General features: G+C 32.9%; 1 protein-coding gene across 12 annotated transcripts in view; it reads left to right on the top strand.

The window, feature by feature from the left end:
• Positions 1-23,161, top strand: part of LOC148616990 (uncharacterized) — a 52,710-nt gene extending 29,549 nt beyond the window's left edge. For 6 of the 12 annotated variants that reach the window (XM_088584211.1, XM_088584207.1, XM_088584208.1 and 3 more), the window contains 6 exons: positions 8,231-8,533; positions 8,787-8,850; positions 11,386-11,477; positions 17,535-17,585; positions 18,335-18,469; positions 22,420-23,161. In XM_088584211.1, coding sequence (XP_088440337.1) covers positions 8,231-8,533; positions 8,787-8,850; positions 11,386-11,477; positions 17,535-17,585; positions 18,335-18,469; positions 22,420-22,472 — 698 coding nt within the window. In that variant the 3' untranslated portion in view covers positions 22,473-23,161. Of the gene's footprint in view, positions 1-5,907; positions 6,353-6,664; positions 6,834-8,230; positions 8,534-8,786; positions 8,851-11,385; positions 11,478-17,534; positions 17,604-18,334; positions 18,470-19,279 lie in introns of all 12 variants that reach the window. The other 6 variants (XM_088584212.1, XM_088584214.1, XM_088584215.1 and 3 more) reach the window with 6 other exon arrangements.
• The last annotated feature ends 311 nt before the right edge of the window (positions 23,162-23,472 follow it).

Below are 23,472 nucleotides of genomic sequence, written 5' to 3'. Positions count from 1 at the left end.
TGTTAAAATCCTGTGTACAAATTTGAATTGAGAGTTTTGAAGCGTACAGTTTCTTGTACACTAAAAGTTCATCCGAGATAAAAAAAAATACATAGATTCTCATTTAAAACAAACCAGAGGTCATTGTGAAGGCTTATCTTGCTGCCACTGCCTTATTTTAAAATAATTCTGATAGCATCATCAATTTTCACATACGACATACATCACGAATCTTTGTCAATCAAAATCAATCCTTTCTTTCCTGCATGTTTTCCTTCTGCCATATCTAATGGACTTACCTTGTTATTTATCAGGGTAGTAGTAGCAATACATGCTTGCTTGAGAATGTTTTCGGATATTACGATAACTGTGGCCTTTCATGATACACTCAGAACACGCATGGAGAAAATTGAAAGTGCTCCTGTAACAACTTTTTGAACAATGTTACATATTTCCCGGAAAATCCAAATTCAATCTTGCCTATCTATAGAATTATTGGAATTCCTCCAGAATTCTTCGCCATGATTAAAACCTGATTGAAGGGAACCATGTTTGTTTTAATTTTCAGGATTGCAATTTTTCATATATTCATTGCCATACCCCTACATTTACATTGAACACATCCCTATTATGAAGACTCTATTCAAATTTTGCCTTCAACTCCCTGAATAATGCAGTAGCCTTAGCTGAGAAAATGTTATGATAATCATTAAATTGTGGCCCATAAAAACTGAATTTGAATCACATCAGCTTCACATGCATCTATTTCTTCTATTCTTTCCAGGAAAGCACGACATACGACCCCCTTGAATTTGCCAAAATCCAAAATAGATTTCTGAATGCTAAGGGATTTATTTTTTCTCGGATCAGGCTATTATGGTATGATTTTGAGGCAATTCAAGATTAAGAATTAGAAGAGATGTCAAATTGATATCGCTGCCCTCAACGACACTTCTTGCAAGTGTATTGGTATAAGCATCCGATCGAACCCTTTAACCGACGTGCCATTATTGTTGAGCAAATGTAGCTTAATGTCGTACACGCATTCCTGCAGGCGGATTGATCGGCATTCCTTCTGCGTTTCGATTCTGGTACCACTGAGCGACATAAAAAAATGTAGTGCTTTGGCCATGGATCTGTTGTTGTCCAAAGGAAGGTTGAAAGGTACTGGCATTGTGAGACGGTTAGCGATAGAATCTTGCACATCATGTCATTGTTTATATTTTGACCGCTTCCACTTCCGGTGATTTCACAAGTTAACTCGTTTTCTTTTCACAGACTGAATACTGAACTCTCTGCCAATTTTAGCATTGTCCATATCCAATTTTTAGGCATTATGATGGAAATTAGATTTAAGAACAATTCCGTACTGTCAAAATCGAAGTATTTATCCTGCAAAGGACGCATTTTCTGCCAATATTGCCTGTCAAATATTGTAAATCGATATTGGGCAGTTATTTTTAGACTAACGTGGGAAGTACCTTTTGCCTTGAAAGCTATGGCGGCCTCCGTGCCGTTGTCGCTTAGAAAATAAATCATACATTTTGTACGTTTTCTGCATGTAATATTTCTCCTCATTGAAAATAAAATGTTTGAATATTGAAATCGTGACTTGCTTTTATGTGATGAATGAATAAATGATGTCTAAGTATTTTTTGTGTTATTTTGTATAACCCTATGTTGGTTTATCTTTTTCATTCCGCATGCCACTGCAGGTGACCGGTAGTCGTCCACAAATGTCTTCAAACAGTTAAACGGAGCCTACATCACAATTTAACATGGACTGGTCGCCGGCATTGAATTTTCATAATCTGAATGTTTACATGCATCCACCGCCGAATTCCATGCATGAATGACTCGTTTCGTGACGTTATGATACAGTGAAATCGTTGTACAAGACTTTTTTATCCAGGTGTAAAACAGTTACCTTTTTCATTTATATTATTGTGATGTGTGGTTTTCACGATATGAAGTTCAACATAAATCATAGATTTATGAACTCATTTTAGCGCCCATTGTCAACAAGTGCGTCAGAAAAGTGCATCGCCGGTTACACAAAAAAGTAGTGTTGCATAAGAATCATTTTTCGGCATGGAATTACAGAGAAAATATTTTTCAAAATACTTTTAAAGTCATTTACATTTATAAAAATATTTAGGTTACAAATACAGAAAGCATTTTCTCCCGAATGTATTATTTTAAAATGAATTGGCAGACTCGTACGGATTTGCATACCCATATTGTCGCTAAGATATTACTTCGCTGTGTCGTTATAGGCGCAATAGGGGTACTTTTTTGTAAAACACGTACAAAAACGATTTTACATAGAATTGACCTCAACCAATATTTGTTTTATTGGCAGTTTAAACACAATACAAAACCAGTGTCCAAGCATATCGGAAATATGGGTTACTCGGCACGAAACGGGGGTAAATCGTTCGGCAAAGCCTTGCAAAACCCCCATTTCTAAGCCTCATATCCATATTTCCGATATGCTAGGACAATGCATATGTATTGTATATATACTTCCGAAAGTCACTATGTGTAAACGTTTCCGAATGGTCGAATTCAAAAACTTCAGTAGAACAGTATGTATCAAAAACGTTGTCTAAAGTCATATAAAAACATTCAAAACACTCGTTTTATGATGAAACGGGAAATATTAAAACTTCCAAATTATATGCATAGGCCAAAAGACGGAAAACAATTATAGTTTTGTTGTCCAAGGGAAAGTTGAAAGCTATAGGCATTGTATAGTTCTTGGTAGAGATTCCTCATACTTTGTAAAAATAATTCCCAATCATTTTCCAAATATACAGAGAACATGTTTACAAAATGCTGGAATTTTTAATCGACAACATATTTGACCGGTGTGGTGGACGTGTTTTTCAACAAACGGTCGGCATTCCGATGGGAACAAATTGTGCTCCGTTACTTGCAGACCTATTCCTTCACTCTTATTGGCTGATTTTATAGCTGATATGATGCAAAAGAAAGAATATCGTTTGGCTAGATCCTTTAATCTCAGTTTCCGCTATTCAGATGACGTATTACCTTTAAACTATCCTAATTTCGGGGATTTGATACATCGCATTTACCCCAAAAAACTTGAGATAAAGGATACTGCAGACATTGTAAAGTCAGCCTCATATCTTGACCTACACTTAGAAATCGATGGCAAAGGAAAACTATTGACCAAACTTTACGACAAACGTGATGACTTTTCACTCAGAATTGTCAACTTTCCTTTTATCTGTGGCAACATCCCTTCAGCACCTGCGTATGGAGTGTTCATATCATAACTCATACTTTATGCCAGAGCTTGCCGAAACTACGCAGACTTTTTGTATCGCTAGAACTCTACCAAAAAGGCTTCTGGGACAGGGTTATGTTGCTACAAGATTGAAGTCATCAATACAGAAGTTTTATGGTCGTCATCATGAACTCATGGATTGTTATGGTGTATCCATCTGCACCATGAAAACTGATTTATTCAAAGGGTCACAGTTTTGTTTTCCTCGTTTGTTTACCCCGAACTTGACTTTTTATGAGCAACTTGGCGGGTGTTTCTAGAAAAGCAGAGGACGCTTACCCTACCGGTGCACCTGATCCATGCTCCCAGATTTTAGTGGAGTCCGAGTTGCTCATTTGCTGTTGTTACTTTGAATGTATGATTTTAGTTACTTTATGTTCTTTGTTGTGTATGTCTGTTTTCCATGTCTGGTCTTTGTTCCTCGATTTCATTCTTTTGATTACCGCTACAACCTTGGTTCCCTTGATTATTCTTGCAAATGCAAAATTCTGTGATGGAAAGAAATGAGTCTTAACTTGTAAGTAGTAAACTCAAAACTGATAACCTGTGGGTTGTTTGTATAACATGAGAAGATAAAATTGCGGTCACTTCTAACCTTTATTCGACTCTATCAGGATTTGCTCATATAAAACAGTTCTGGAAAAGCTCTGTCATGGGTCCTGACACTCTCCTGTCAGGAGCTGTTCTAGGCAGAGCAGACACGTAGGTTAGAAGAGTTCCTGACAGACACTGACAGTCACTTGCTTGAGAATACTTCTCTGATTGAATGGCATACAGAACATATACGCGGTCCCGAAAAAAAAAATCGTTGCATCCGAATGCCGATTGGTACGACGGGAAGGAATCATTGCTATTTATGATCTTGATTTTTCTCAATTTTTGCACTGACTTTAATGTATGGCATGCAGTACAATGTACCAACAACAAATTTTACCTGTCGTACTTGCTACTCCCTTGACTTCAAGGAATTAAGACTGATTTTTTTTGTTCTGTAGACACCAGTATTGGAACGAGTACCTTTATTGACAATTTTATCCAAAATGTTAGGCCTTTATGATACTTGAAAGCTTCCGCACTCATACATTTTGACAGAATGACATTTTTCTATAATTTTGAACTGAAATTTATAAGTTGCAGCTACCCACATTAGAGTTATACTGAAAAAATAGCGTTTTAGTCATTAATTTAAGACCCTCATGGAAATTTAAAGTGTGCGCACTCACATATATGCAGGATATGACATTTTTGAAGAATTTTAACTGAAATATATGTGTCGCAGTCACTCACATGTAAATTGTATTGAAAAATTAGCATTTTAGTAAACAATTTAAGAACCGCGTGGAAATTAAAAATGTGTGCACTCATACATTTTTGCAGGATTATGACATTTTTTAAAGAATTTTAACTGAAATATATGTGTCGCAGTCAATCACATGATACTTATATTGCAAAATTAGCATTTTAGTAAATAATTTTAGACTCTCATGGAAATTAAAAGTGCTCACATTGATACATTTTGACAGCATGACATTTTTGAAGAATATTAACTGAAATATATGTGTCGCAGTCACCCACATGATAATTATATTGCAAAATTAACATTTTAGTAAATAATTTTAGACTTATGCAAATTCAAAGTGCTCACATTCCTACATTTTGACAGCATGCCATTTTTGAAGAATTTTTACTGAAATTTATCGGTTGCAGCTATCCACATAATAGTTATATCGAAAAATTTAGCATTTCATTCATTGATTTTAGACCCTCGTAAAAATTTAAACCGTGCACACTCATAAAGTTACAATAATATGCCTTTTTTGAAGAATTTTGACTGAAAAAATATGTGTCGTAGTCACTCTCATGATAATTACAATGAAAAAATAGGCATTTTATTCAATAATTTTAGACTCTCATGGCAATGGAAAGTGTGGCCACTCATACATTTTGCAAGAATGTGATATTTCTAAAGAAGTTTTGACTGAAATTAATATGTCTCAGCCACCTACATGATAGTAATATTGAAAAAAATGCATTTTGCTCAATAGTTTCAAACCATTATGAAAATAAAACTGCTCGCACTCATACAATTTGCGGAATGTTTAGAATGTTTACTTAAATACAGGTGTTACAGTCAATCAAATGATCCAATATTTATAGTTTCTACATTTTCTACATATAAGACAATAAAGGTAAATTGGACGGGCTCGCTCCCATGTTCGTTGCTAAAAATGGCATTTTGAAGAATTTTTACAGAAATATTTAGGTATCAGTCACCTATCTAATGCTAAATTGTCAATTTCAACATTTTATAGAATGATTTGTGGCCCTTATGTTATTTAAAAGTAGCTTTCACTCAAACAGTACTTTGTCAATCTTGAACCTCTTGAGAATGAACAAACACGTGAAAGTTATCGGTTACCGTTTTTACACGAAGAACAGAAACACAGACCTTTAATTTTATAACTGAATAATTTAATTTAATTGCATGTCTATGACAAAATTTAAAAAAAATATACATGGGAACAATAATAATTTTTGAATGAAGACTGACTGGCCCTGTGTCTTAAAATAACTTTAAATATGTTTATTTTTCATGTATATGTGTACGTATCTAGACAAGCGTGCTAACTTGTCAGCAGTAAACATGGTAGTTGAAATGACTAGGCAGCGGATGTCGATAATTAACACCAAGTAGTAGTCCAATCGTGAAATGCCGATAAATGAACAGAAAAATAGAAGGACGAGCCTGTTGAAATGAAACTATTATTTTTAATTGGTTAACATCTTTCACTCATTAAATCAAACTTTATATATCGATCCTGGCTTTTGTATCTGTTAATATAGAAACGTTTAGGAACTGTCGAAAATAACAATAAACACATTTTATGATATGCAATGGGAACATGACAGACACAGTCAAAGGAGTTGGTAAACGGATGTAGAGAGAATACCAAAAATCACTACTTTTTAATGTACATCACATCACATCATTTAAACAGATGTATAGTTACCTCTGTCAGCAAAGCCAGCATTAGAAATATAATGGGAACTGCAGACAAGGTATTGACATTAAAGCATGGAAAATGCATTTATTTTTAATATAATCAAAGAAATCAAGGATTAAAGTTTTCAGTTTGGTTGTTCGTACTTATTACTATTTTTTGAAAACCAATATTTGAAAGCCTCTCATGATTCTTGCATATGCTTCAACGTTGTCCATTTCTTTTATTGGTCCCCTAAACGACAGCCGATTTTAGAAGAGAAATTGAATGACTACAACAGTTAGAGCAGAAGAATGAAGATAAAAAATGTGTTGCGCACGTTGAATTGAAGGACCTGATGCTTTTCAAATATTTTAAGATTTCATTTCAGCTATTGTTGCATCCATGGAAAAAGGTAAAAAAAGACTGACAAGATCCAAATAGTTGGAGTTACACCCAGAGCTGAGAGAATAACACCGGCTTATTTAATTTTCTGGTGCCATTGCTGGTCACAATGAGATGTATTAAAAACTTAGAGCAACTCCGGGTATGTTTACAAGGTAATTCTGTTGCAAAATTGAATCTATTTTACTCATGTACATGTAGAATCATACTAACCTCTATGTCAATTTATCTGAAATAATGGAACTAAAGAAATTGTATTAGTTTAGAAAAGAAAAAAAAATCACATATCATTAGAATACATAAACATGCAATACATAAAGGCCATGCAATAGAGTTAACTTTTCTTTTGATACCTTTCCAGAAGAGCTGTTGATGTGGTTCATTCCGTAATTCGTCAAGATGGACTCACATATGTAAAAGGAAACATCGACAAGTTCCATGCCAAGCAGTACCATGAAGTATTGGGTGTTGACGAGACTTTGGGTGTACTTAAGAGAAGGCCAAATACCTGTGGGCGTCAGACGCCAAAAAAAATATGCCTAATGAATCAGTAGGAAAGTTCTTTTAAAAGTGTTTATATTCCTCTAACAGATCACTTCCTCTCTCAGATGAAAAGCAGCTTTGGCGATCTCTTAATGAAAGCTGCTATCGGACTTTTTTTGTGATTCCATATAATTTTGCCATTCAATTAACTCATCTAGCTGACTTGGAATTCGTTGAGAATGACCTGCTATTATATGGAACTCTTGAGAATAAAATTCAAATGTTGAAGATGAAACGGGAAAATGTTAAAGATGCCCCCTTTAGAACTGCAATACAGGAATGTGACAGTAAAACATTTCCAAATATAAACGGGACCTTGCAGATTTGTGGATTTTTTTCGGTCATATCATATGAAAGTGAGAGATGTATTAGTGTTCTTCGACTAGTGAAGAATTATTAAAGTTCAGCTATGACCAACCAGAGAGCGGCTTCCTTAGTCACAACATTGTCACACAGAAATAAAAATATTGTAACAAGTAACTAAATCAAGACGCGTGCCATCAAACATCGAAGACGTATGACTTAATCAGACATAAGTGATATCCCATTAAACTGGTCGCTTTTGGTAGATAAATACAACATTTATTTACATTTTGTGAATTGTTTTTTTTACCTTATTGTACAGTGATTGAAACATGATTTTAAATTCGTATGATAGATATGCCATACTTACATATAAAATGGAATGGCCAAATGTGACACTACCCGTCCTCTATGCCTCTATGACCAACTATTATGTGTTGAGTGTTGCTTAGATGTCAAAAAAATATTGTAGTGAAAATAGAAGCTGGGATTTTTTAAAATATTGAATCCTAAGATATTTGTGATTTATGATTTGTTAGTTTAGGTTTAAAACACATTCCCTACATAATGTAAATCTTTACGAATAAAACAAAAAGGTTGGGCAGATGTTCTGATAAAATGTCTTGTGGTTTTATCAATCAATACTTTGCTGGATTTTATTCTTACATTTTAGACCATGATTAGATGTTTCGATTTCTATTTATAGTTGACTGGAGGGTTTTTGAAGGAATTGACAAGTATGGCGAAAATCTGTCATTGATTTGTGCTTACGATAAATCGTCGATCGAACAGCCTTTGGATGGTATGAGGTGGTATGCAGGGCAACGTTTATTAACCTTTGGTGAAGAGACAACTAATAATACTAAATATAAATCACAGATTGTTCCTGCTGGTGTAAAACTGACTATTATGCAGTGTTCCTTAGATGATATCAACAAAACATACCACTGTTCCATTGGGTTTTACTCTTCGGAGGAAAGGCTCCTGTCTGCGAAAATGATTTTTAATGGTAAATTGTCTTTGAACGCATCGGATTATAGTTCGATCATAATCAATTTAAACATATACGGAATCAACTGATTTAAAAAAAAATACAAAATTGCACCATTTACAAAAATGCAAATAATTTTGGATTAAAATATTATTTACTTCTGTGAAAATGGCATTTATTCATGTACTATTGAAATATCGTTTCAACTTCTTAAATTTTAACATTATCTCATTATATTGCTTTTTTCATAATCTTTATAATGTAATTTCAGATGAGAAGAAGTCAACAAGTAATGTGCCGAAATTAATTGTAGTTGTTCTCGTGACTTTCATCATGTAAGTTTTTCTGTGTACATTTATCAATACAATAGCATTTATAGTACGTTCTCATCATAGGTTGAATGTTTGATGTCACCAGTATTGCTAGGTTGTTTAAATATCATTTAGTCCACTTTCCACGTGCATTGTCTTATCTACTAGTTGCAATGGAAATCATCGCATTTTTAAAGGAAGTTTTCAGTATGGTTTCCATGTAAGTCATAGATATGTCTTCTATGAAAGTTTTTTTTTATCACGGTAATGATGTTGGTTTTAAAGGACAACGTTTAGTTTGTCCGATTCTTTTGCAATATGATATACTTGGAAGCTAAGATATCTAGTAACTTCTAGTGTGCTCAAAGGCGATAAAAAGAAAAAAAACGTTATTTATGTGAAAAACCACACTTGAAAGGTTTCAAAATGTAAAAGTAAGAATTTTGTATAGGCTTCAAATCCGGAGGTTTTGGTTATGTATAACATTGGTCATCATTTTAAATAAATCTAAAAAGACCTTAAACTTCAAAGGTAGATTTAGATTTTATTTTGACTATACCGTTGTTGCTAAATCGGTCGTCACACGGCAACCTTGTCAACCAAACTGTTCACTTATTGTTATGAAAGCTCAGAACAAAAAAGGATTTTAGATATCATTCTTAATCCTAAGAAGTATATTTTATACAAATCCGAGCATTTTAAAATTGGTGATAACTAGATGGACGCCATATTGCATTTGATATTTTTTTTGTTCCATTTCACTGTTTGTATTATCAAATACTGTTTTTACTATTATACTGAATTTCAAAGTCTTAGTCATCATGGTGTTCAAGACATCGAAATGAATTATTAACACAATTTTAGTTTATATCCTACATATATCTTTATTCATAACAAAACACCTAATGGTGAGATCTTACGTTTACATAATTTTGGGAGGTGAGTAAACGAAACATAGAATAAGAACTTGAGCAAAAACAATTTTTGTTGGAGTCATAACAATAATAAAACAAAAAGCAGAAGAAGTTTTGGTCGCAATAATTCCTTTTGCAAACTTAATATTGTAGTTATTGGTATTGTTACAATATTTAAATACGACGTTTTTCAAAAGGTGAGACAAGTTACTTTTCGTCAACGTTTAAAACCGTTAGAAATCAGGGACAGCGTGTAAAAAAAATTGGAGACATCTATTTGGAAATGGTGGTCATAACGCTTTTGACTGAAACCATTCGGAACAACTTGCATTGCCGATACACTACAAAAATAACCTCGAAGGCAGAAAGAAGAATTTCTTCTTGAATTCTTTGCAGTAATTGTAGTTTTACGCGGATCAAATTTGTTACACCCACCATGTGGCGCTGAAAATTAATTTGTCAGGGAAAAATAGGAAATAAGGACAAGTAACTTCCAATGATTTTGCGATAAATAGGAGTTAAAAATAAAGTAAGGATAAGAAATTCAACCAGATTTCTAATGAATTAAAAAGTAGATCAGACAAAATCCGGACAGAATCCTTCCACCTAGTAACTATGATTGGATTGAAATACATATTCGTAATTCTTCAATGTCAATTTCCCTGTGATTAAGATTTCGCCAAATGTTATGTTATGAGGCAAAAACGACTGATTAAGAAGTCCCATGATGTTTCAGTAGCTAATCCAAAAATGAGTACAGACAAACATGTGATAATGAAGCAATTTTCGTTATACAGAGTTTAGGATGATTCGTCTGCTGCATGAATTGGTTTGTAATAACATATTTCCTTCAAACAAGGTATCAAATGAATTCATAAAGGATATTAGTACACGAACATTTTAAAATTTTGTTTAAAAAAGATAATAATTTTTTAAATATTTTTATGCAATTTGAATTTGGTTTGATCCAGTTTTCAGTTTTCCCATTACTTTCAATGAGTATTATCGACAGGAATATCGATAAAAAGAAATAACAATACACGAAAAGTAAATGCAATTAAAATTTGTGTTATTTTCTCTTAGATATGATGTGACGAAAGAAAATCAAAGATTTTTCTTACTTTTCAAACTGGTAGCTATCGTATTACTCGGAAAAGAATCGATGAATTTGCTTGGTCATTTTTGTTCTATTGAGGTCGATGACTTAATTATAATTGAAAATTTCAAAACTTATTGACTTAATTAATGTTTATACAGAAAAGAACATGGTTTAGTGAACTTCGGATACAAAACTAGCTGAATATTAAATATTCGACTACAACATTGAAATCACTGCCATTTAAACTTCCAGATATGGATTTTCATGCAATTTAGACGCTGTGTATAAACGTTTTTTTCACATCCATTGGAGGACACATATTCGATTTCACATTCTGAAACTAATTTCAATATTACCCATTGATATGTTGTTTTTTTTTTTAGCTCAAAAAATCGTTTTAGCGGTTTCAACTATCAATTGATCCATTTTTAATGATCGGCATTATGTATTGACAATTTAACAAAATGCAACGTTTGTGTAGATTTTGTTTTCAAAGATTCTACTATCGTGATGTAATTAAACGAAGCTAATTTGTGTCTTTTGTAGATTGGTCATTTTTGTCGTTGTTTTGTTGTTTGAAGAGAAGAGGATGGACTATTTTGTTAATGTTTTAATGACACAAATGAAGAAAATTGAAGGTAAATATGTTATAAATTGTTGGAACGTCTGATTATCATTTAGAAGAACATCTATTTAAAAGTGTTTTTGACATATATGTATATGCCTCCGTGGTTTTGTTATAATCTATTGATCTCACGAGATTCTCAGTGTCATTCTAAAAAGGGTTCATTTCGCAGATTTGTTTTAGTAAGTTTCTCCCACCTAACTGCTTTGAGTTATCGTAATGTATTCTCAAAATATCTTTCCCAAATGCAATTATTGCAAATTGTTTTACATAATTATTTTACTCTGTTAACGGCTTTACTATGATGCTTTAAAACTCTTGTTGAAGTTTTTCTCGCTTTTTATGTTTTAAATATTGCGTTACATATCTTTTTTTCTCTTAATTGTTTGTGGATTTTGTTGCAAGTTTCTTCTGAAATAGTATAAAATTAATTTATTCCATATGCATTTTCCCCTGACATGTTTGTTTGCAGTTCGTCGGACCATGCCAATTATTTAGATATAAAGTTAATCCCCAAAAGTATGGTTAAATATTAACTGACCCACTAGATAATTCTAGATAAATCAAAACTTCTAAATGAAGTATATATCCTATTTCATGCATATTGCCAAACATTCTACGGACTTGTCAGTAGAAGTAAATGAATAATATTAAATTATCCGAAATCTTTGGTGTGCATCGTTGCTATATAAAACTTTTATCCGCGTAATTGTACAATATAATGAAATATTTCAGACTCACTGAAGGTAAACGTAGAGCATATCAATATGATATAAAACAATCTTCCCGGACATTTTGTAAATCTGCATAGAATTATGAAATACATGTATTCTTTATGAAAAACACGTAACTGGTTTTGATGGGATGTTACAACATTATCTGCACATGGAATTTCACAAATGTTTATTGTAAATAGCCCTTTCAATGAGGACAAAAAATATTGTCACAAAAATCTTCTATTTTAATGTATGGGGATAACGATATTGTCATTTATTTATTTCGGGGCAAAAATTTTAGAAACACAGGCGTTTTTCAGCAAATCATGGGTCTGATGCGTTTTTCGCAACTCCGATCTTCTTTAATGACTTACAGGATTTTTATGAAACTTAAAGGAGGGTTTGATAATCATAGAGATGAGTGAATATTAAGAATTTATGTTTCAAGTTTAATTTGCAGTCATATTCTCTTATCAACTACAAAAAATAATACTGATTTCTTTTTGAAGGAGGGTTTTTGAATAGCTGCAAAACTGCGTTTCAAACATTCTAAGACTATCCCCCAAAACGTTTTGTTCATTATGAATTGTGTGTCCATATTGATCCCAAAATGCACAGGGTTTAGCATGCTACAGGGGTATTAGTCACCTTAGGGACAATGTCTAGTTGTGAATTCATTGACAGCAAGTTCTGTAACATTAAATTATCTTTTTGGAATATGAAAGAGCGTCAGAGAAGTTACAAGTAATAGAACGAAGTTCTTCAGGCAAGGAATTTTTTTTAAACCTTCGATCAAAGTCACTTCAAACACTAAGGCTTGATTTTGTTCGAAATCAAGGTTGGTACTGTTTTAAATTAAAATTCTTAACCATTTTTATCCGATGTCATACTGAAAAGTGTATACAGCAGAAACTTTAGGAATAAATACTTTGAATTAAATTAAAATACCTTCTTGCTTGTAATGTAAATCACATGATTATTTCTAAACAATGGATGATGATCATTTTTATTAATGTATGCAATTTTATAATTCATTTTCATTAGTTTGGTCTCTGCAAAATATATTTAGCGTTTAAGTCCCCTATCAGTCACATTTATCTTGTGGAGACAGCTTCTCTGAAACCGATGAATGGATTTGTCACGCTCACATCTGGTATGGATAGTGCCCGACAATTTCAGCAAAAAACACCCAATTACACGTTCAATCTGCAGACCAACTATTTAAGTGCAAAACAAATCTGACAATATTAAAGTAATCAAACAATGTTCCATCACTTTAAATGATATATTTGACTACAACGATGACGAACCAAATTGTACATATTAAATTGTGGTATTAAAACTTGCAAAACAAGCAACATTCTATTAACCGACTCTTTCTTCTCTAGTTCCCTTATGAACAAAAGTTTTTACACGAGAAGTCACGATGACTTAAATTGCAAATCAACAAACTAATCTGTGGATTAGAATACAACTTATGCGGTCTTGTATATGTCGGAGAAACACAAGAACGATTAAAAACGACTGTGTGGACATCGTTTGGGAATTAATACCACCACATTCCGGACAGTCCATCAACATTTCAATCAACAAGGTCTTTTAATCCTCTCTGTGAAAGTTCGCATACTAGAAAAAAAATGTCATGCAACGAACATTCCCGTTCTAAGCAGTAAACATAGAGAAAGAGAGGAATACTGGATATGCAATACCTTACGGATGCAATGACAACATCAAAAGTAGAGGAAATCTTTCAAGCCAATATAACCCAAGACGGGAAAGGAGTCGTACAATCCCCAGTATACGTCACCTAATGTCTCCATAGATTGTCATCTTCCTTTTATACAACAACCTCTTGGATTTCATCACATTCAAACAAAACTCTATTCTTTATCGCTCACTCTACTACACTCCCTTTACAAAACGTAGAAAATAAAAGCGGTGATAAGACTTATACTGCTACTACACTCTCAAAAGAATAGATAGTGGATAACCATACATCTTTGTTATCCTCCCTACCGAAGATGATGATTGTGATTTGACGTCTATGTACTGGATTCCTAAACTGCGCAAGAATCCATACAAACAACGTTACATACTGGGTCTGCAAAATATACCAACAAACCTCTTTCAAACCTTTTTAACTTCAATACTCACAGCAGTCTTATCACAACCTTTGTTACTCCTATAATGATAGTAATTCAATGTGAATCCTGAATAATCAAAAGATCTTATGGAGACCTTTATTTCAAGATTATTATCAGAATATAATAGCATTAAAACCTATGATTTTTCAACGCTGTATACTTCTAATCCTCATACTCAAAATCCCGACGTAAAAACATTCTACCTCTTTGTTTCTCCAAAATGATGGTACGCCTATATATAATTATATAGTTCTTGGAAGAGGATGCCTGATACTTAATAAACATAATTCCAAATCATCTTCCAAATTCACAGAAGAGGATGCTTTCAAAATGCTGGAAGTTTTGATTGACAACATGTTTGTCCAGTGTGGTGGAATGGGATCAACTTGTGTTCCTCTACTTGCTGACCTATTCCTACACTCTTTTGAGGCTGACTTTATAGCTGATCTGATACAAATGAAAGAACATCGTTTAGCTAGATCCTTTAATCTCAGTTTGCGCTATAAAGATGACGTACTGTCGTTAAACAGTCCTAGTTTCGGGGACTTGATACATTGCATCTGTTTGTTAATCCTAGGCAACTAAAATAACAATACGTTCGTGTAGTTGGTACCAAACTTTATTTTTAAATTCATAAATATATGCGAAATTCAATAGTAATTAATTGAACAAAAATTCGTATTTAAACATAACAATTATTAAATTAAAAATAGCATAATTTATAGATATAAGATATAAATTCAATAATATAATATCATAGGATAAATCAAGTATTTAAATTAACAATTTTTTTTTTTCAAAATAAAATATCTTAATTCAAAATTAATAACAAAAATAATACTTTACCTAAAATAACAATACGTTAGTGTAGATGGTAAACATCGATCAATATAACATTTAGCATACAAATGAACCCTAACAAATCAGAATCCCTCGGACTTACTGGAATGATGCGAAATGCTGACCGGATGTTGGTTTCGCATAAAAAAGACTGTCTACCTAACTTTTAATATTTGGAATAGCCTAAGATATCCCCGCATAATGCACTGCAGCTGATTCATCAGGTATCCAAGCAGAATCACTTTTCTTAAACGGGTATGAGGGATGATGAATCAAATGGCAAAAACCCTGTGATATCTAAGGTAATAATCCTAAAGGAGAAATTATCATGTTTTCCATCGTTGAAAATTTGCTAGGCTTTATATTCCGTTTTTGAACAAGTTCTTTATGTAACTTTTCTTGTTCAATTTCAGGATTATCCCTAGAAGATTTTAAATAAGGACATTAATAATCTTCCCTTGGCCTTTGATGTTCTAACGAAAACGCATTTTTCAAATCCATTTAAAATATACCCAGTCTTATTAATGTCATAACCCTTTATATAAAACTGGAGGCGTTCAACTTTAACTAGAGTAAGAAATTTATGGCATTTTTTGTCTACTTGACATTGGACGGTTTATATAGCTGGATCATCTGCTAACGTAGGTTGGGTGAGATTTGATTTTCTAAGCACTGACGCATAAATGGAAAAAAGCATCTGCCCAGCTTTCAATCTTAATGTATTTCCTTTTCTTAAAAAGAAGCCAGACCAACATTTTGATTCTGCACATCCAAGTGTAACTCAACAGTAGAAAGAGTAATCAAGGGACACAGACCAGACATGGAAAACAGACACACACAACAAAGAACATAAAGTAACTAAAATCATACATACAAAGTAACAAAAGTAAATGAGCAACTCGGACTCCACTCAAAACTGGCAGCATGGACAGGTGCACCGGTAGGGTAAACATCCTCTGCTTTTCTAGAAACACCGGCCGAGAAAGTTCTGTTTTAAGGTTGTAGTTTTACCTCCTCCAATCCTGTAACACTTTAAGTCACTCAAGCTAAGGTTAAAAGTGTTATGTAAATTGTCACCATGAATTAAAGCACTTCCTAAACGTGACTCATTTTTATGTCCGATTATGAACACTGTGGTGAGAAGGTTAGCATTATTGCATGTCTTGGTAAAAAGTTCACCTAACTTATCGCGAACAGGACGGACATATAACTGATTCCGGATGCAACGTTAGAATCTTATATCAAACTGTTAGATTCGTAAAATGTATTTCTGGCTGAAAGTAGGAGATACGTAAATATCGCATCCTAGAATTTTTTTCTGAAATTTCTGATATGGAAGGATCGACTCGAATGCAATCATATGACAGAAAAAAATGACATCGTATCGGATTTCGTTTTCTTAGTACATAGATTTGAAATACACTAGTACAATGATAAAAATACATTAGTACAATGATGAAAATACATTAGTACAATGATGAACATGTTGAAAAAGAGAGATAACATTTTTTGTGCAAAATTTTGTTGCTTCCTTACTAAACTTTAAAATAATTTTCTGAGCTATCTATCTTCGATTTATACGAAGCTTTATAATATTTCATATACATATGATACAAACATTACATTGGAACAAAATTTCAGTGGGATAAAATTTACCATGTGCCACACGCATTATAGGAACTGCCTGGGTTCTAAATGGACAGCTTCTTAATATATTCGTTTTGTTTTGTATTACGATTTTCGCCAATATAGCTCTGCCTCGGGAATGTTAACCATGTATCTCTAAAGTAATCAATTTGTTATCATTTTGAGGTACATACACATCATTCATGTAGATATTATTTGTTCGTCAAAATGTTTTGAAAAAAAAACTATTTTTTTTTGGCCAGTATAAATACTTGACAGGACATTTAATTAAAGTCAGTGATTTTCAATGCTCAAATATGCAAAGCCTTCTGATGTAAAATATCTATCAATCTAATTGACGACATAATATATAAAAGGCAGTGTTGGTAGTCGTAAAAAAAGTATATACTATTGATTATGCCTTTGATGTACATTTGATCAGACATTGAATGTTTGAGTGAAAATGTTTCTTTTGAAATAAGTTCACTGTTTTTGTCCAATTGACCAAGTCATTCATAAGTTATGGTAATTACACAAATGTTTTTGTTTTGTTTTGTTTTTTGTTTTTTATTTTGTTATCTAAAATACCATATTGTGCATATCAAATTCAGTAACTACAAACATTTTTCATAAAAACAATTTTACAAAAACATTACATGTCGGACCAACGAATGTATCATTTCATGTTTGTGTAAAAGTGGTATCTCATACACGAGCCTTGAACACCAAAACTTTGTTTTTTAGGCAATGAAGAATATGCTAATGGGGAAGAAGACACTAATGATACTGGAAATAGTAAGTGTCTAATAGGAAGTTAGTAAAATTTACTTTACTATAGGGCTATTCCAACCAAAATCACAGTCTGTCACCAATCGACATGTTACATGTATCAACGGGTTGCCTTTGGCAATCGGGCATAGCAAATTATATATTAGAATTGCATGCGATGCAACGTTAGAATCTTATATCAAACTGTTAGATTCGTAAAATGTATTTCTGGCTGAAAGTAGGAGATACGTAAATATCGCATCCTAGAATTTTTTTCTGAAATTTCTGATATGGAAGGATCGACTCGAATGCAATCATATGACAGAAAAAAATGACATCGTATCGGATTTCGTTTTCTTAGTACATAGATTTGAAATACACTAGTACAATGATAAAAAATACATTAGTACAATGATGAAAATACATTAGTACAATGATGAAAATTCATAGGATATTTAGGGAAATTGTTAAAAAACGGCTGGTATTAAATTAAATATTAGTATTGTGAAATAACGGTGCCTAGAAAAAAGGATATACTTATCAACTGTAATAGCTATCGAAAGGTTTATAAAAATCACTTGACAACGGGATCGTTACCCGTCATGTTCTCCTAAAGTGGGAGTACTTGCCGTTTCTTTCGTTTTTTTTTTTTTTTTTTTTTTTTTCGGTAACGTCAAAGTTTACTTCGGTGACGTCGCATATCTTATATGTTATATACGGTTGTAAATGAAACGCTAGACTTCCTACGATACTTGTTTCATGTATGGTACTTGTAGCAAAATTAGTGAACGGAAGGCCCTGGACACAGTTTCTTCAGTTTCAAATAAATTCAAAGATGTTTGAAAAGAGAATTAAATTACCGAAAAGGCAGAGTATCAAAGTTGTACAAGAAGAAGGCGATTTACAAATACGTAAAGCATTGTCAAATCATTCTATTTCAGATTGCTATATTTTACGAATGCATTTTCTGTATATTCATTTATTTGTATTTGTGTAAAAAAAAATCAAAAATTGAAAAAAATGGATACATGGGCGCTATTGTATGGCCTAAATGATAAAAATGCTCAATGAACTAATGTGATATTTGGTAGGCGTGATATTTAATGAAGTCATCTTACTGAAGGAGACACCAGCTGACAATGATAGGAAAGATGGGAAATCGTCTGAAGTATTACACAATAGGTGTCTTAAAATTGAGATACTGATTTTATGGATTATTTTAAAGGGAATTAATTCCCCACCAATAAGGAAATGGGACATAGAAATACCGGTGAATTACAAATTACGTATCATTCTCACCTAATCCAATCAGTTTATTGTAGCACATACCAATTCCAATTATTTTTCTACTCTCCACTTTTCGATTATAGAATACACAACCAAATTATATTAAGACTGTTGTCCGTGTATGTGTGCGTCCGTCCGTCCGTAAACCCATTTTTAGGATTGCTTACCAACATACGTAATTGAGCATTGTGCCGCCATTTAATTTCAACAAATTTTATAGGAGTGATGGAACTTTTCATGTCAATTATTTTTTGCCGCGGTAGGGGACGTATAGATGCTCATAGCAATGTCAGACATGAAAAAAAGCATTCTACTTGTATAATGTGCACCTGTTAAACTAATGTATTCCCGTCGACTTCCCCTCTTTTGCAAACCTTGTCAAAGACAACTGATATTTCATGGGCATAATAATTTTGATCATGCATTTTTCTTAGGGAATGGTGTCAGTCTACGGTATAGTCTTATCTGCAGCACTTAAACTGATAACAAGTTGTATTATGAGAAGTATATGTACATGTTAAAAAGGAATCTGGAGTTCGCTCAATTGAATTTTTATTTGAAAAACTAAACAAAGGCTAACTAGTAGTTTGCTATATGTCTGGGAGTTCTGTGTTAACTCATCTATATATATAGGTGTTCCATGTAAACTAACAACGAACCTGAACATCACACAAACTGGCGCACTGGTACGGTGCCAATTGAATTTTATTGTAATACTTTAACGACACATTGATCGCCATTTTTAATCAGAATGGTGAATTTAGATAAATGAGTTCAATTTTGACAATTAACAACATCAAGCTTGTGTTAAGAAAAGTTTGAAAACGATCCCGATTCTTTTCTTCTATCTTAACCCTATTTTTGCAAATTTGACGATTAATTTAAACAATCAATGTACATTGATCCAGTACAAGGGTACTTTGATTTATTTGATAGTTTGTTGTAGGTATCCCAATCGGATATCGCGTGCTTTTTCCCTCGACCCCACCTTTTTCTGATTACCACATTTTTTGAGTATGATTTCTTATACCAGTGGTGGATCAAAAGTTGGATAAAACGTATCACGTAGTATTTTGTCAAGAGTTAGGTTAGCAAATATTATCATGTAACCCCTATGGAACCCACTTTTCAATATATGTGAATCCAACCTGGTCTCATATATCTTGTGGTTTTCTGTCTCCTATTTATTCTTATCCAACCCGGTTATTATACAAAATTACTATGTATGTATATATGTATGTCACTGTATAATTTAAATCATAAGATTCTTCGTGCTAATAGCCGTTTTTGATTGGTCGAGAACGTCTTTGCCAGAAAGTTCATACTTGCATGAACTTCCCCAGATTGTTCATACATGCATGCACGCTAGTCAACTTGAAATCAATATGTATGGCGGCATACAAATAATTTTAAATTATCATTCGTCTAACTTTTTTTCATGCATATTTTATTCGTCGAAACAAGACTGGTCATTTATTTTTAATTGGAGGATATTTCCAATTTCTCTATTTTTCATAAAGAATCCTCATAAGACCATATCTTCGCTTAGATTCGCAATTATGCAAAAAACAAAGGAGAATTATATACAGGTTTTACACCCTTTTAGTATATCTGCCAAATGTCTACTACACTTCTTTCCTGTCTCCATTCCAAATTGTCAAATTGTCGTTATTTGTCTCGTTGGCATTCATTTTTTTTCTTTCTCGTGAACATCTCCTGGTCTCTCTTTTCCGCGAAGGTTGTGTTATTCAGTATAATACAGTTAACGAATGAAATATTCACGGGAATTTGGATTGCCGTCGAACATTTTTTGTCAGTGGTCAAAGGGAAATAACTCGATAGTAACGGTAACGACGACGTGTTTACCCGTAATCCGCTACGGGCGTTCGTTAACGTAACTCCTACCTTAATTGTAATACCTGCATATACCTGTATGTGCATTTAATATGGGCATGGCAAAACATTTCTTATCTCTCTGTTAATTGTTAATATTTATGCAGGTTTAGCAGATTTGTGAATAGGTACAAATGCATGGTTGCCTTAAAGGATCTATGGGTTTCCTAACGCTTGTGTGAATCGTAAAACTTATATACATGTATCTTCATGAATGTTCTGCATGATCACAAATTGTTTTACTCTTGACAGAAATTTGGTTTTCGGGAAGAAAACTTAAATTGAAGGTATTGTTCTCCATGACATTGTACAATACGGTTTCATACTAAACGATTGACTTGATTACTTTTGTTTGAATCTTGTTTAAAATCGGGTCAAAGAAGAGGTCGAAAAACAATAATTTCTGGTCCGACTGTAATAACCTGAGTATTGTAAATCTCAATGAAAACGAACCGTATCTGATGTTTTGGTAGAGTATCGGTTTTAGAATATGAGGTCGAAGGTTCGAATCCCGACCTAGTTACACCATGAACTGAAAATTTAAATTTAAATGAATTTAAATTTGTAATCGTTATTGTTCTACTACGTACGCATAATTTGGGATATAGGGTAACGATTGGTTTGCTTGGAGTCATCAAAGTGTGTCCGGGTTCGGTGATATGCTCTTTTGCGGACTACTGCTTCTGCAATTTTTAAGAATACAGACCCGGTTCATCGTGCCAAAAAAGTGCCAAGTATGCTTGTACGGTCGTCGTAGAATGCATAACATACCTCCCATTGTCGATAACTCATATATATCAATATATGAAAGTGGATATGAAAGTAAATTTCTGTAGTCAGCAGGGTAGGCCATACATATAAATATGACAGATTCAATAACATGGTCTTGCATATATTTATGATTGCAAGACTTTTTTCAGACAAATGTCGTGGTAAATCACCATGTGGATTTCTATGTACTTTTACATATTCACCTTCACATTCTTGAGAATCACAATTTTCTTTGATTTTACCCTTATGGAAACAAAAACAATGGGTTTATATAAGTTTTTTGTCACCCCATCTACCTTGTACATGTCAGAACTCTACCTGAACTCTAAGCAGATTTTTATGAAACTTTGTAAGAGGTCTTGTCATTTGTAAATGTGAATAAAGCAAGTTCCTTCTTGTCATATACTTGAAAACTGGGAAAACTAACCTCTGGCGTTTCAAGCAGAGCCACTTAGTAGGTTCACTTGAAGTTCTTGTTTCAATATAATTTGAATTATTTTATGCTTAAACAAATAATATATGATTTAGATTTTTTAGATATTTGAATATTGTTTTGACAGGTAATGTAGTTAAACGTACCTGGAAATGTTATTTTCGTTTAGTTGTGAAATTCAATTCTGCATTTATGATTAATTAATTACTTAGAGACAGCCAAGCGACCTCCCCTAAAAACTCAAGGAGTAAGAGAAATAATTAGTTAACCGTATACGGTCAAACTGAAGAAAAACAGCGGGTCATGTGTCATATATTTTCCCTGAGCATTACTCACGAATGTTACTTCTTTGTACGGACATTGATTGAAAGTAAAACTGACTTGAGTTATATGACAGTGGTGTTACATATTGGTTTGAATCATACAATTTTTCATTTTGAAAAAGCCAGTATTAATAATTTGTTTTCTTTTGTACAGAAGCGTGCATTGGAAATTGTATTTGGAGATTTTTATGGAAAAGGGAAAACTAAAACGGAATCATTTAGTTGGCTTTCATATTGCCACCAAGACCGAGACCAGATGTCAGAAATTTCGATTCAATTATCGACATTTAAGACTAGTTATGTAACATAATATTGCTACTATGAATTCATTATAAGAAGATGCAATTGTTTCATTGGTAATTATTATTATAAATAAATAAATAGATGATTATACTGCAAACCTCAATTCAAACAACGCTATATCGTTCATCATTCATAATTCCGAATTGTGCCAAAAATTCTACTTTTTTTACTTTAAATGATTTAATGAATAACAATTGGGAGAGGAGGACACATTTGATTTCTGTGTCAGTACCCGTATTAAGAGGTTTCGTGCACTTTAATTTATAGTTTTTCGCATCGGGAGCGGAATCTGATAAATCGTTATCAAAATTCAAAATGAATATTTTAAAAAGTTAATTAAGTTAAAGATAACTTCGTTGATTAGGAGGCTCGTATACAAACAATGTATATATTCAGCATCAACATAATATCACCTGCCTCCATAATTTATCGCTTCTAGATTGTTGTTGTTATTTTTATATAAAAATGTATGTGTTTTGCTTTTTTCTAAAACATATTATTTACACGGATGTTTAATTGTTATCTTAGTTAACCTTTTGTTACATTTTCTTTCTATATTTTATGTTTATGTAATAATAAAATATCATTATTTTTATCGTGTTAGACTTTTTACGTTGATGATATTTCATATTTTGACTATTGTATGGTTATGGTACAAAAGGTCCGTGTAGTTAAATCAAGCTCTTGTATACCGTTTGAGTTGATAGGTAAACTCGACCCGCAGGTACTGAAGATAATCTTCCACAGATAGTCCATGGGCCACATACATCCTATATGACACCTTTACGGAATTTTCGAGACCACATTTTTTTTTTTAAATTATGTTATCATCTATAGAACGATAGTTGGTCTGTTTCCTACTTACAATAACTACAAAGTATGAAGCATTTCAATTCTAAGTATA

Source organism: Perna viridis, chromosome 5, assembly GCF_037379345.1.
Source record: "Perna viridis isolate PV_CMFRI_1.1 ecotype Kerala chromosome 5, ASM3737934v1, whole genome shotgun sequence".
Taxonomy (NCBI): domain Eukaryota; kingdom Metazoa; phylum Mollusca; class Bivalvia; order Mytilida; family Mytilidae; genus Perna; species Perna viridis.
Note: the sequence above shows the minus strand (reverse complement) of the source record. Positions and strands in the feature narration are given on the sequence as shown.